At 42.2% G+C, this 11,888-nt stretch overlaps 1 protein-coding gene and 1 long non-coding RNA gene across 2 annotated transcripts in view; one reads left to right on the plus strand and one right to left on the minus strand.

The window, feature by feature from the left end:
* The window catches only part of ZEB1 (zinc finger E-box binding homeobox 1), a 123,008-nt gene extending 114,970 nt beyond the window's left edge, over positions 1 to 8,038 (minus strand). The window contains exon 1 of the mRNA XM_017820253.1: positions 7,871 to 8,038. Within this exon, the coding sequence (XP_017675742.1) occupies positions 7,871 to 7,928 (58 nt within the window). The 5' untranslated portion in view covers positions 7,929 to 8,038. The remainder of the gene's footprint in view (positions 1 to 7,870) is intronic.
* Positions 7,639 to 11,126, plus strand: LOC108499912. The gene is made up of 3 exons (XR_001875691.1): positions 7,639 to 7,697; positions 8,069 to 8,157; positions 8,444 to 11,126. It is a non-coding gene; the product is annotated as an uncharacterized LOC108499912 (long non-coding RNA).
* The last annotated feature ends 762 nt before the right edge of the window (positions 11,127 to 11,888 follow it).

Consider the following 11,888-nt stretch of genomic DNA (forward strand, 5'->3'; position numbering starts at 1 on the left):
ATCATTAGACGTGTTCGTTTGCTTTACATAGTTCTCCAAAAATAGGATCAATGGAACACATTGAAGACAGAGCAACGAGGAAGATGCTACCAAACAGAAAGCAAACATTTGTAAAGGAAGCAATAAAGGATGCCAGTTTTCAGGCTTTAACCTTTGGGTGACAGCAGCTGTTAACCAAACTGCTTTGAAACAACAGGGGTAAAGTCCTCACATCAAGGAGATTGTGACAGCTGGGAATGACAGCTGAAAAGGAGAGAACTGAAACAGGCTGCTTTTCAAACTTCTCAAAAATGAGAAAGCATATTTTTAGTTAACTTCTGTTACTCTGAAAAAGAATGTTAAAATAAAAGATACAGTTACCTTACAGTAATGGCATCTGAGAAAATCACAGAGTGAGGCAAAGTAAAAAAGCCTTCTTTTTTCCCTATTGTCCCTTCTGGGAACAAATATTACAAGTCTAAAGAAAACTGGCTAATATGTTCAGCATTAACCAGTTGAAACATCTGAATCACTGCCTAGCTGCTCCACACATAAAGATACAAACTTAGCAAGTTTCTTCTTTCCACTCTACCATCACCTATCCTCCTAACACGTGAATGTAAGCTGCCAGGTACTCACAGGAAGAATTGGATGTATAGGCCAAGATAAAGGAAGAGAAGACTCAGGACATATATTTTTACTGCCTGAAAGGTCCTTACATACTGTGGTGATGGATATTTTTCTCAGGAGTACTGAGATTTATAAAGCTATGCTGCATTTAACTGTAGTCAGTATTTTAACCATCATGTCTCACTCCTCTTGACTGGGCTCCCCATTTTCCTTGACTGTCCTACAGAAATATTACTTATCTACACAAGAAAAGAAAAAATGGGTTATTAAATAAACAAACTGTGGCTCAATACAACAGGAAAACTGAAAATAACTCTAATCTTTCTTTAAAGGAGGAGGTCATGCAAAGATTAAAAAGCTACAACTGTGAATGTTTTTTTAAAATACCAAACTTCTGTTAGTCTTTCCAACAACTTAAAAATAAGATGCTAGGAACTGGACAACTAGAAAAGCAAACCAAGACTGAGAAACACACAAGCATATGATAATTAGCTCAAGAAATCAACTCAATCAGAATATTAGAGGCAGTGGCTTATAAGAGGTTTAAAAACCTTGCCAACATAACATGGAAGCAGAAAGCATTACAAAAACCTACACACATGAACCCCCCTATACAATTCAGTAACAATTCCAGTACTTAGAGGCATCACTCAACCAGCTGAGGTCAAAGCTATTTACCACTGTGATCTTCTCAGCCAGCAATCAAATGCCACTCCCTGGAAGGCCACAAAGGTGGACCAGAAAGCAGGTATCAGGCCTTGAGTGAGAAGCAAACTACTCCCTTGTCCATTCCATCCTCCCTCCTTCCCCACACATGTTCTTTGCCTTGCCCGTGCACTGCTCATACACACAGCCCTCTGCTCTTCATGCTGTGCTTGGAGGTTTGTTCATTTTTTATTTTTTACTTTTAGTTACTAAATACTTAAAACAGCATTTCCCTCCACAAGAAAGAATCCCTATCAAAACTGATCTATTGCAGCACCTCATGACTGGAGCTAACCACACATCTTCACTAAATGAAGATACCAGAATACTCTTCACACCCACCTTGCCTCATGCTGCCCAGGCCCTCCAGGCAGGAACATCACCCACCTGCACCCACAGCCACTTCCCACATGACTCCACCTGTGACAAGCAGCTGTCATGCTAAAAAAGCTAGACTTGCATGTGTTTGTCCCAGTCAAGTAGACTTACCAGGCCGGACACTTACAAACAACTGGCAAGGAATATGTCATTTATTTTTTTTTTTAAGGAGGACTTATGCTTTTTTATTTACCTAGCATTTTCAAGTATTAGAAATACCAGTCACATGCTGAGACTCTTCTTTAGTCACTACTGTCACAACAAAGCCAACATCTGATTAAATCATCTCTGCCCAGATGTTAAACCCCAAGAAAACAGTCCCCTTAACATCCTCCACATAGCAGTATACATGTTGATGTTAACTGCAGGTCTTACGCTAATTCCCTCCTAATGTGTTTCACTTTTATCTATCCTCACATCATTGAATTTAAGATTTGGGAATACAGAAAGACACTAGAAGACAAAATTCTACTTCTCTGGCACATCATTACATCAACATTGACTATGAAAACAGGAAACATCACCAGAGAAGACACTATCTTAATACCATCTAAAAATGACTAAACACAGAATTGAGTTTTGCATCTTGCCACTTGTTTGCTGAAAGTACAAATACTTCAATACAACAAATATGAAAGAACTTAAATACTTAAGTTGAAAGGAATAGTAACTGCTAAATGATAAAATTGTTCTTTCCCTTTAAGGCTCTAGATCAAACTAAATGCGAGGGTAGTCCTGAGAATTAAAAATGGACTGAGACTCAGTCTTGCTATGGACTTCCTGTGCGACCTTGGGTAAGTCACTTGAGAATTCAGTTCTCAAAAATAACAGGCCTATTATAGCTGCCAGAATGAAGGACCAATGTTTCTGAGACCACAGATTAAAGTCAGGGTCCTGCTTACTTGCCCAAAAAAAAGATCCTACCTGGTCTGAGTCCTTTTGAAAGATGTGGGTAACAACGACCAAAACTTCAGGAATATTGATACTTAGAAGCTGAAAGTTCATCTGGAACTGTACTTTGAAATATAGTATGAAAGCCTACATAAAACCAGAATTATTTTAATTTTTCAACCTCTTTGTTTTGTGCTTTTGTGTGAAACCTATAACGAATAGAATCTATCTCCAGAGTTGCAGTATGTACTGTTAAACATCGGTTTTACAGTCAACAAAGCACATCATATTCCAATCAGTTTGCAATGCCAATGAATTAGAGTTTTTGAAATGACTACAAACAGCTAATAAGTTGAAAGCAATAAACTTATATTTTTGGTACATAATAATGACTAAATTTAGAAGTAGGGATTCTTAAGAGTCATTCAGCCAGATACTGTAGTTGCAGCAGTTTCTCTGCAATACAGAGCAGCTGCTCAAAAATCAGTTAAAAAACCAAACAAGCAAAAAACTGCAATCCAAGTTTCATGGAAGTTAGTTTTATGTCTAACATAATAATATAGAGTGCCACAAATATTAAAAGTGTCTGACATCCTTCGCTGGCATCTTAAACCCTATTAAAACATCTGTTTCCACATGAAGAAAGGCATTACAGTCATATTTTGACTTCACAATACGTCAGCCTTTCCCCTCACCACCAGAAAACTTCTATAAGAAGAAATGATAGGTTACTACCACAACCTGAGTCCCAGTGGGGAAGGAGGTAGGGGACAAGTGTAGAACCTCTTTCCCCTGCACCACCAACAGATGAGCTCACACACAGCAAGGAGCTAACCAAAGTCAGTAACGCCAATTAACAGGGCCTGTAATGAAGCCCAAAGTCCACAAAAAGACTCGGTGAGAAGGGGTATCTGGTATAACAGAAAATATTCAACGGAAAATTTGGACTGTGTTCAAAGAAGTCAAATCCTCAGACTTTTAACTCAAATATTTAATTTCAATGACTTGTATGATAGGGAAGACCATATCAGAAGGACAGTTTCATCTCCTTGCTACTTTTCATCAACCTCTTCAGCAGCACACTTACAGAGTCCGACAAGCAGGGAAAACTGTTTCAGCCAACTAGTCATCTTAAAAAAACCTGCCTCAGGTAGTTAATTGCCTTAAAATACTCTACTTCACAACTGTTAAAATAACAAGCACTGACTACTAAGAGAAAAATGAAGACATAATGACCTTTTAAAGAGTCTTTCCATGGTATTTCAGTAGTTAACATTAAAACAGAAGTATTATTTGTTTATATGAGAGAAGATTTCCCTGGACTCAAACAGTTAATTCAGTTGTCCATGTAGACCTGTTCACTGTGCCTGGAATTTTAACTCGGGCTACATTCCACAAATCCCAAATTGCAAATTTAAATTAATGCTACAGTGAAAACATGATACCTAGTCAAAAAGAAAGGCAAGGGGGCAAGAGAAGACAAAAAGGAATGTATCCCAAGCGTCACTAACACCTGACATCCTGCCAGTAGTTAACACCTTGGAGCTAACAGAAATACACCACGCTTTTGCCTTGTTCAAAGGCACTTAAGATCTCCTTACAGTCCTTAGCTTTGTAACAAAACTTTATATGAAATTGTTATCTAATAGAAACAAAAAGAAAGGAGATCCAACTGTAAAGCAACTGAAACAGCACTCTAACAAGTCAATCTACATAACCTTTTAACAATGATCTCACTGTTACCAGGGGGTAAAAAAACCCAGAAATTAAAAAAGCTGGCTCATACTCTCTCCTCTCATATACCTGACAGCATGCAGAACTTACTCAGATTCATACAGTCTTCCTTTTGCCATTAAATATGTATCTGAAAACCTGAATGCATACTCATATTATTTTCAGAACACCTACATAGAAGGTGAACATCTTTTTAACCCTCTAGTAAGGAAGCTTTAAATATTGTGCTTGTTTTATTTGTCTCACAGCATTGCTGAAGAAAGGGATGTTTTGCTGTTTAATAAGAGCTAAGACAATCCTATAATGTATGAGAGAATCTAAGAAAGGAACTAATCCTCACCCTGCAAACCAACTTGGAATGAGAAAACTTTTGCCGAATCTATTTGAAACCTACAAAGAAGTCACATGGCAGGGCTATGCAGATGACTAGCCAAAAAAAAAAATAAAATAAACCCTCTTTTCTCCTTTTTGTTTCTCTATCAAAAGAAGGAGAGAACAGGAAGAAGCGGACAGAAATAGGGAATCCCGACCAGCACTACGTTTCTGTTTTATCATATGGCCTCAACACTTTGTTAACTCCTTGGCTGTAGCAGATGTTTTTGTGTATTGGCCAGAACTAAGGACAATGACACAGGATAGTTTTCTTCAGGTAGGAAGTGCCAGATTTCCTGGTAATTGAACGTTTTAATGGCATTGCCAATCGCCTCTTTTGCTGATCTCCAGTAGGGGCCAATAAACAAGGTAGAAAAGCAACCAGCTCTAGAGGTAAGAAGATAAGACTGTCTTTCCAGCCAGAGTTAATGCACCAGGACGGCTCCCAAATAGAGAGAAAAAGCCGGGGAGAGGGGAAAGAAAAAAACACGAACCCCAAAACAACAACCAAACCTCCACAACAAAAGTTTACAGTACAAGAATAGTCGTGTTAAGTTTAACACTAGATAAACAGAAGAAAAGTTTACAGTATAATAACTCGATACCATAGCCCAGTATTATTAACTAGCAAACTGGAAGTGCAATCTCTCTTTAAGAATCACATATTCTGTGGGAAAGCACAGCATAATTTTGTGCTTTTACTTTTTATACTACAGACAAGCCCACTGCTGATGCATCTCCTCTATGCTTATTTCTCATTAACATATGATACTCACCTGTAAGAACCAAGTGCATTTAGACTCCTAGGGAAAAAAAAGTCTCATACCTATTTATTTTAAAGGTTAAAGGGTTAACATTTTTCTAGCCTTTTTCTTTAATAAATATTTGCAAGTCAAAAATAAACCCGCTGCTGAGAAACCTCTATTAACCAGAAGCTATTAGCTAACTGATCCTGATGCTTCAATGCACAATGACTTAAGTTGGTTTTAATTCCTAAAAAAAAAGGAACCAAAACCAGCCTAAAGCAAGACACTACATTCTACACTGCAAAACTAGTTGATAAAGACTCAGAGGTTTTTTTAAAATAAAATGAGTGCAGAAACGAGGTCCAAAAGTGATGAAGATGAAAGATACCTGGAATGATACCGCATCTTATATACCTTTTGTTTTCTGAGTGATACACGCTGCAGACAAAACATTTTGTGCTAAACAGCCTTAAATCTGGTTTTCTAATATTAAGCACAAAGGAAAAACACTGACAGCAAGCGTGGTAAATAAATCCCTCCCTTGAGAACGAAAGCAGCAGACAGGAGGGGGCTGACACGCATGCAGGAGAAAACTAAACACCATCTTTTTTTTCTACCTGCACAAGTTGCCATTTGCTGCAGCAATCAAGAATCCCTTTTCCCCGTTGATTTCAAAAGCTAGGTTTTCAGAAAATTTCTCTCGCAAGTCATCTGTTGATAGGCTCTAAGAGTATTACATTCATATCACTGGATCTTTAAGAGAAAAATCCATTTTCTTTCCTGTTCAGGTAAACATGTTTACAGCTCCTGCACAGACACTGGGTGGTTCAGACTCACATGTCACACACATGTCGTCAGCAACAAGAAAAGCCCCTTTCTCTGATCATCCACATTTTTAATAAGGTAAAGAGAAAAGCACTTTCCAAACTTACCTTTAGCACAGCCAAATCATGAGCTAAATATAAATATTTACACAAGGACAAGGAATTAATAACATGAGCGTGCAAACAAAAATACTTGCTAGAAAACGCACACAGAAAAAAAATAAGAAAACCCTTTTAAGTTCAACGCAATCAAACCAACCCGTTAGCCCCTGGAAAGGCCGTCATTTATCACCGTTACGCCCCGAACAGTCAGGATTAGAGAGGTGAAGCACCGATCGTGACTCTGATCTATTTCAGAGACCATTCACTGCGTATGAAAACATCTCAGATCGCAGGCAAAGCCTTCCTATTTGTGACCCTGCACAGGAAATGCCACATGAAACCTAAAATTGCCAAGAAGGGTTACAAAATCTGCTTTACATCCTACTGCGAAGAGTCGTGCTACGAGGACCGAACTAGTTCTCCATTTTCCAGAAAATAAGTAGAGTGGATGTTACGAGCGTTTATTCCCCCCGCCGTGTACCTTCCCAATGCATCTTAAAGTAACACACGTACCAAAAAGGGGGGGGAACCACCACCCCACAGCAGCCCTTAAGTCTGAAATGTAAATGTAATTCCTTATATAGACTGCAGCAGCTGGTCACACACGCACGGAGAGCAGAGAGCGGGGGCCCCCGGCCAAACCGTTACCACCCATTATTATACAAACAGGTACCTCCGAAGACAAGAGGGGAAGAAAGTTCGCCGCCCGGGCGCAGCCCTCCCTCCCTGCCTGCCTTGCCCACAGCCCCGGCGGGGCGGCCGCGGGGCGCTGCGGGGACCAACTCTCGGCGGGGCGGAGAGGCGGGAGCGGGCGGGGGGGCGCCGGCCCAGGGCGGCCGCGCTGCCCCCGCGCGAATCGCTGCCCGGGGCGGCGGCGGAGCCTCCCCCTGTGTGTGCTCCCTGCCGGGGCTGCCCCCGGCGTGCCCCCACCGCCGCCCCGCAGCGAGGATCCGGTCCGCTAACCCGGCGAGGGGGGCACTCCGGCGGGCGGCACGGGCGCTGCCGGGCGGGCGGCGGGGCCATCCCCGCCCGCGGGGCCGGGGGGAGGCGCGGGGGAGGCCCCGCTCCGCCGGGGCAGCGCGCAGGTAACAAGTTTCGGAGTTGGGGCTGGCGCGGCCGGGCGGGCGGAGGGCGCTCCCCCGGCGCTCCCCGCGGGGCTCCCCGTCCCCACCCGGGCCGGAGGGCGGCGGCGCGGCCGGGGGGCCCCGATCCCGCTGCCGGCGGCGGGGCGGGCGCGGGGCGTGCGGGGGAAGCGGCGTGTAACGGTCCCGGACAGCGGCGGAGTGCGGACGCACCGCTAGGCGGAGGAGGGAGGCGGCGGCGACGGAGGCTCCAGGTAGCGGATATAACGGTGCGGAGGGAGCCGCGCTCCCGGCGGAGCCGCGGCGGGGGGAATTACTTTGGCGCTCGCCCGCCCGCCCGACCTCCCCCCTGCGCGCTCGGGACGGCCGTGCCCGGCCCCCGCCCCGGCCCCGCCACCGCCCCGGCGCTGCCCCGCGGGTGACTGACCGTTGTTGCGGCGCGGGTTCGGCTGCTTCCTGCGCTTACACCTGGGGCCATCCGCCATGATCCGCTCGCTGGTGTCTAAATGCTCCAGTCACCTCCTCCCCCGCCCGCCCCCCTCCCTCCCTCCCTCCCTCCCCTCCCCCCCGGACCTGGTTTACGACACTGGGTGGTTTTACTTTTACATCACCTTCCTACACCTAGTGCTCGCCCGGAACCTTGTTGCCAGGGGTGACCGGGCGCTTTACGGCAGCGCGTTTGAACGGCGGCGGGGGAAAAAGTTGCGCCCGCAGGTACCGGGGGCGGCGGCACCGCCCTGGCGGGCCCGGGCACACCGACCCCCGGCCGTGGCAGCGGGAGGGATCCCCGCCGGGCGTCGGTGGGCGCCAGCCCACGGAGGGGGGTTCCCACGGGGGAGCATCGCCGTGCTGAGGGACCGGCCCGCCCCGGGAGCGCCTCCAGGTGCGACCCCCGCAGCGCCCCCAGGTGCGGCGGGGCCGGGCCGGGGCCGGGCCGGGCGGGGCTGTGCCCGTCACCTGGAGGGGCTGGTTCGTCAGTGACGGGTGTCCTGCGTTACAGCTCCAATGGAGAGACAAACAGCTGGAGAGTGACGCTGTTCTTGCTGAACCTGCCGTTCTTGCGCTTTCCTGAGTCATACTTCCCGCTTTCGCGAAGAGGAGAAGAGGTATAAAATTCTGTGCCTCTAAAAAAAAATAATAAAGGGAAAGAAGCAAATTTTCACGAATAATTAATGGAAGACCTCCTTTGGGCTTAATAAACTTATTAAATGTGTTAAAAATTAAAGCATTACCACCAAACGCTTGTGCTATTTATTAACTCTTGCCTTTCGCTTCAGGCAATAAAATAATTTAGTGAGTTTGTTTCTAGGCTTCCTTATTTCTCTCTTTTTTTTTTCCCCTCCTTATCCTAGGATGATTCTGTAGAAACTGAAATTCTGTGCTTCTTGGGAATTCTTTTATCTAAACAGATGAAATTTCAGTGCAAGTGTTTCTGTTAATGGGATACTTTCAATAAGAAATTGATACACTGCTGAACTTGAGGTCTTTAGCTATACTACATCATTTCCACATGCTGTATGTTCACATTCTGTAACCTATCACCTCATTTCATGGAAGCGGCATAGCGTGTCTCTAGAAAAGGAACTATTGAACACTGCCAGTTTGTGGGCATACCTTGCATCCCCCTAAAAGCCAGTACATTCAGAAGTGCTTAGAAAAGAAGTATTGCTCTAAAATGGAGGCAGAATTAGGTAAAGATCCAAAGGGATATTTTCCAAATTAATCGTACCAGCAAAAGTGTACAAGAGTACACATGAGTGTACAAGTGTACAAGTTTTCACATGAAAACATTTTTGCAGGTAAAAATCATTTGTCTGGTATCTCTAAAAAAAGTTGGTAAATTTAGGTATATTGTTTTTACATATGTATCTTTACTCAGTGTTGGTTGGCTGCTGACCTCAACATTTTAATAAGGATCTACCTGAGAGTCATTAAAAAAGGTTAACAAATCAAACAATACCACATGTTTGATGGACTAATAGAAGTCATTTAAAAGCTATCCAAATACAAGGATAGCTAAGAACTGTGACATGAAACCAACTGCAAGATAAAAGTGAAACTTGTCAGCAAGATTTTGAGTGAATGGATTGCAAGGTTTAGGGCAGAATTTTGTTGGTACTTCAACCTCCTTGCTTGTCAAGTTTTTGTGCAGAAGATACCTGTCACTGTGAAACTGTTTGCAAATGAGGGCTTAAGGTGCTTTGGAATTCTTGGATGCTTTTTATCATTCAGTGGATGAATTTAAGCAAAATATCACGTACAGGTTTTCATACTAAGTTTTTGGTTCCTTAAAATTAGTCATGGTTTTAGAAGGTACTTGCAAATAAAAAATAATCTAAAAATATATTTGTAGATTTGTAAGAATATTCCCCTGCATGCCCACACAAAATTCCAGGCCCTCTTTAAGCAACTTTGAAGACCTTATTTACTTTGAGTTTTGTCACTTTCCACTTCTGGATAAGAATTCTTGTGTCTTCATTTTTGAGCAATTTCCGAGCAGAATGAGCAAAGAAACCGTCTCCTGATGTTTGTTTTGCTCTTTTTCCAATAGCCATAGTGTCTGTTTGAGCACTAGTCTCCTGAGATTTCCAAGCAGCTGGGAGAAACTGGTGACAACTCCTGCTGGCCATTAGTTTCTGAAGAGCAGAACTGAAACTGGCAGGAGCCTTGGTAGCTCTACGCTGCTATAGTTTTGATAAATGAGAAGAGAAAACCAAAGCAATCTTTGTATATGTTATCTTTCATACCTAGGAGGTCTAGAAACCAAAAAAACAGAGGATAGTGTTTTGCCTCAAGTTATTGATGACTCCAATCACTATTCACTGTGAAAGGTGTCTCATTCACAACTTGTAAATAGATGAGTGGATGGGTTGCTTTTTTGGTTTTTAAACTTTGATATGTTTAATCCAAGCAACTGGGCGCTTCACATCTTAGTATACGAAGTTCTCATTATTTAATGTGCTGAATTAAGGATGCAGCCACTGACAAACAATTTTGACCTAATACTTTCTTCTAATCCTGGATGCAAACACACTAGTTAAAATTCTTGCTATTTTTGTCATGTTCTGCAGTGTTTGAACACATTGTATATGTAGTTTAAACTGGTTTGTGCTGCAAGAATGGAAAATCCTATTTTTCTTTATGGTGCACATGTTTCAATCTGACTTTTCAGTCAAGGATGCAGACATTAATTAATGTATTCTTTGGAAAATCTTAGCAAAGCAGTATGTTTCTTCATCCTCCTAAATCTGGTAATCTTGAGAAGATGTCTCTTTAAAAGAGGAGTTCTGATACAGTGGTTATCCATGATAATTAGATGTTTTCTAGTAATTTGTATGGGAATTTAGGCAACCTAAATAGCTATATTGTAGTTGAAACCTGAGATTGCATAGCTGCTGTACTTCACCCTTTTTGAAATTTATTTCCATTGTCTGAAGATAGGAATTAAAATACTTCCATAGTCACACTGTTGTAAGGATGTTCAAAAACTGACTAATGACTCTTATAGACAGCTTTTCCTGTTTTAAAAATGCTCATGTATGTTGTGTTATGATTTATGATCTCTTAAGTATGTATCATTAAATAAAAGCAATCAGTCCTCTGTTTGTATGCCTACTCCTCATTCATGTTCATGAAATGCAGTTTCACATCCTATCTTGAGTATTGTAGATTTAATGGTGTTCATTTAGTTTAATGAATTTAGAATTACAGTGGCAAATGACTCAGTATATTGTTTCTTGTTTCATTTCTAGTTTGTGGAGATTCTTTTTTCTGGTTTTTTTCTGATTTCCATTAGCTAAAATCTATTTTCAATTCTATGTATTTCTTGGAATGTCAGTTCCTAAAATTTATTTTTCAATTGATTATTTTTCCTTTTAGTTTTTTTTTTAAATACGTTTTCACTCCTCTATAGAAACTGTAGTTGGAAGATTTACCGGGAGAACAATGACACAGAAATACGCAACTTGACTGCAGCTAGCTGAGGAACTAATCTTGAATAAAATGTTGATTTTAGAGATATCAATATACAGGTTTAGTGCCCTTTCAGATGGTTTTCCAGTTTCTGTTTAAGCTTCCAAATGAATCTAATCCATATTGAAGGTGTACCCTGGGATGCTGTACAGTCTCAAAAAATAGTAAATCTGCTTGAAATTTGCACATTCACTTAGAGCACAGTTTGTAAATATTTATCAAGAGAAATTATCTTTTTTCACTTTCCTCATCTTATAATCTTGGTTTCTGTTTCTGTACTTTACCATGAATTTATTTGTTAATTTAAAGCTTGAGGCTATGATGTCTAATAAATTGTCGTGTCTCGCACAATTTGAGAAGGCTGTACCTGCTTGAAAGATGTAAGTGTAAGGATGTAAACTGCCATAAGGCATCAATATGTACATAGCTATAGATAGCTACAATGACTTGCATATATGCAATTGACTTTTCTA

The sequence above is a fragment of the Lepidothrix coronata genome, unplaced genomic scaffold, assembly GCF_001604755.1.
Source record: "Lepidothrix coronata isolate B3197 unplaced genomic scaffold, Lepidothrix_coronata-1.0 Scaffold80, whole genome shotgun sequence".
Taxonomy (NCBI): Eukaryota; Metazoa; Chordata; class Aves; order Passeriformes; family Pipridae; genus Lepidothrix; species Lepidothrix coronata.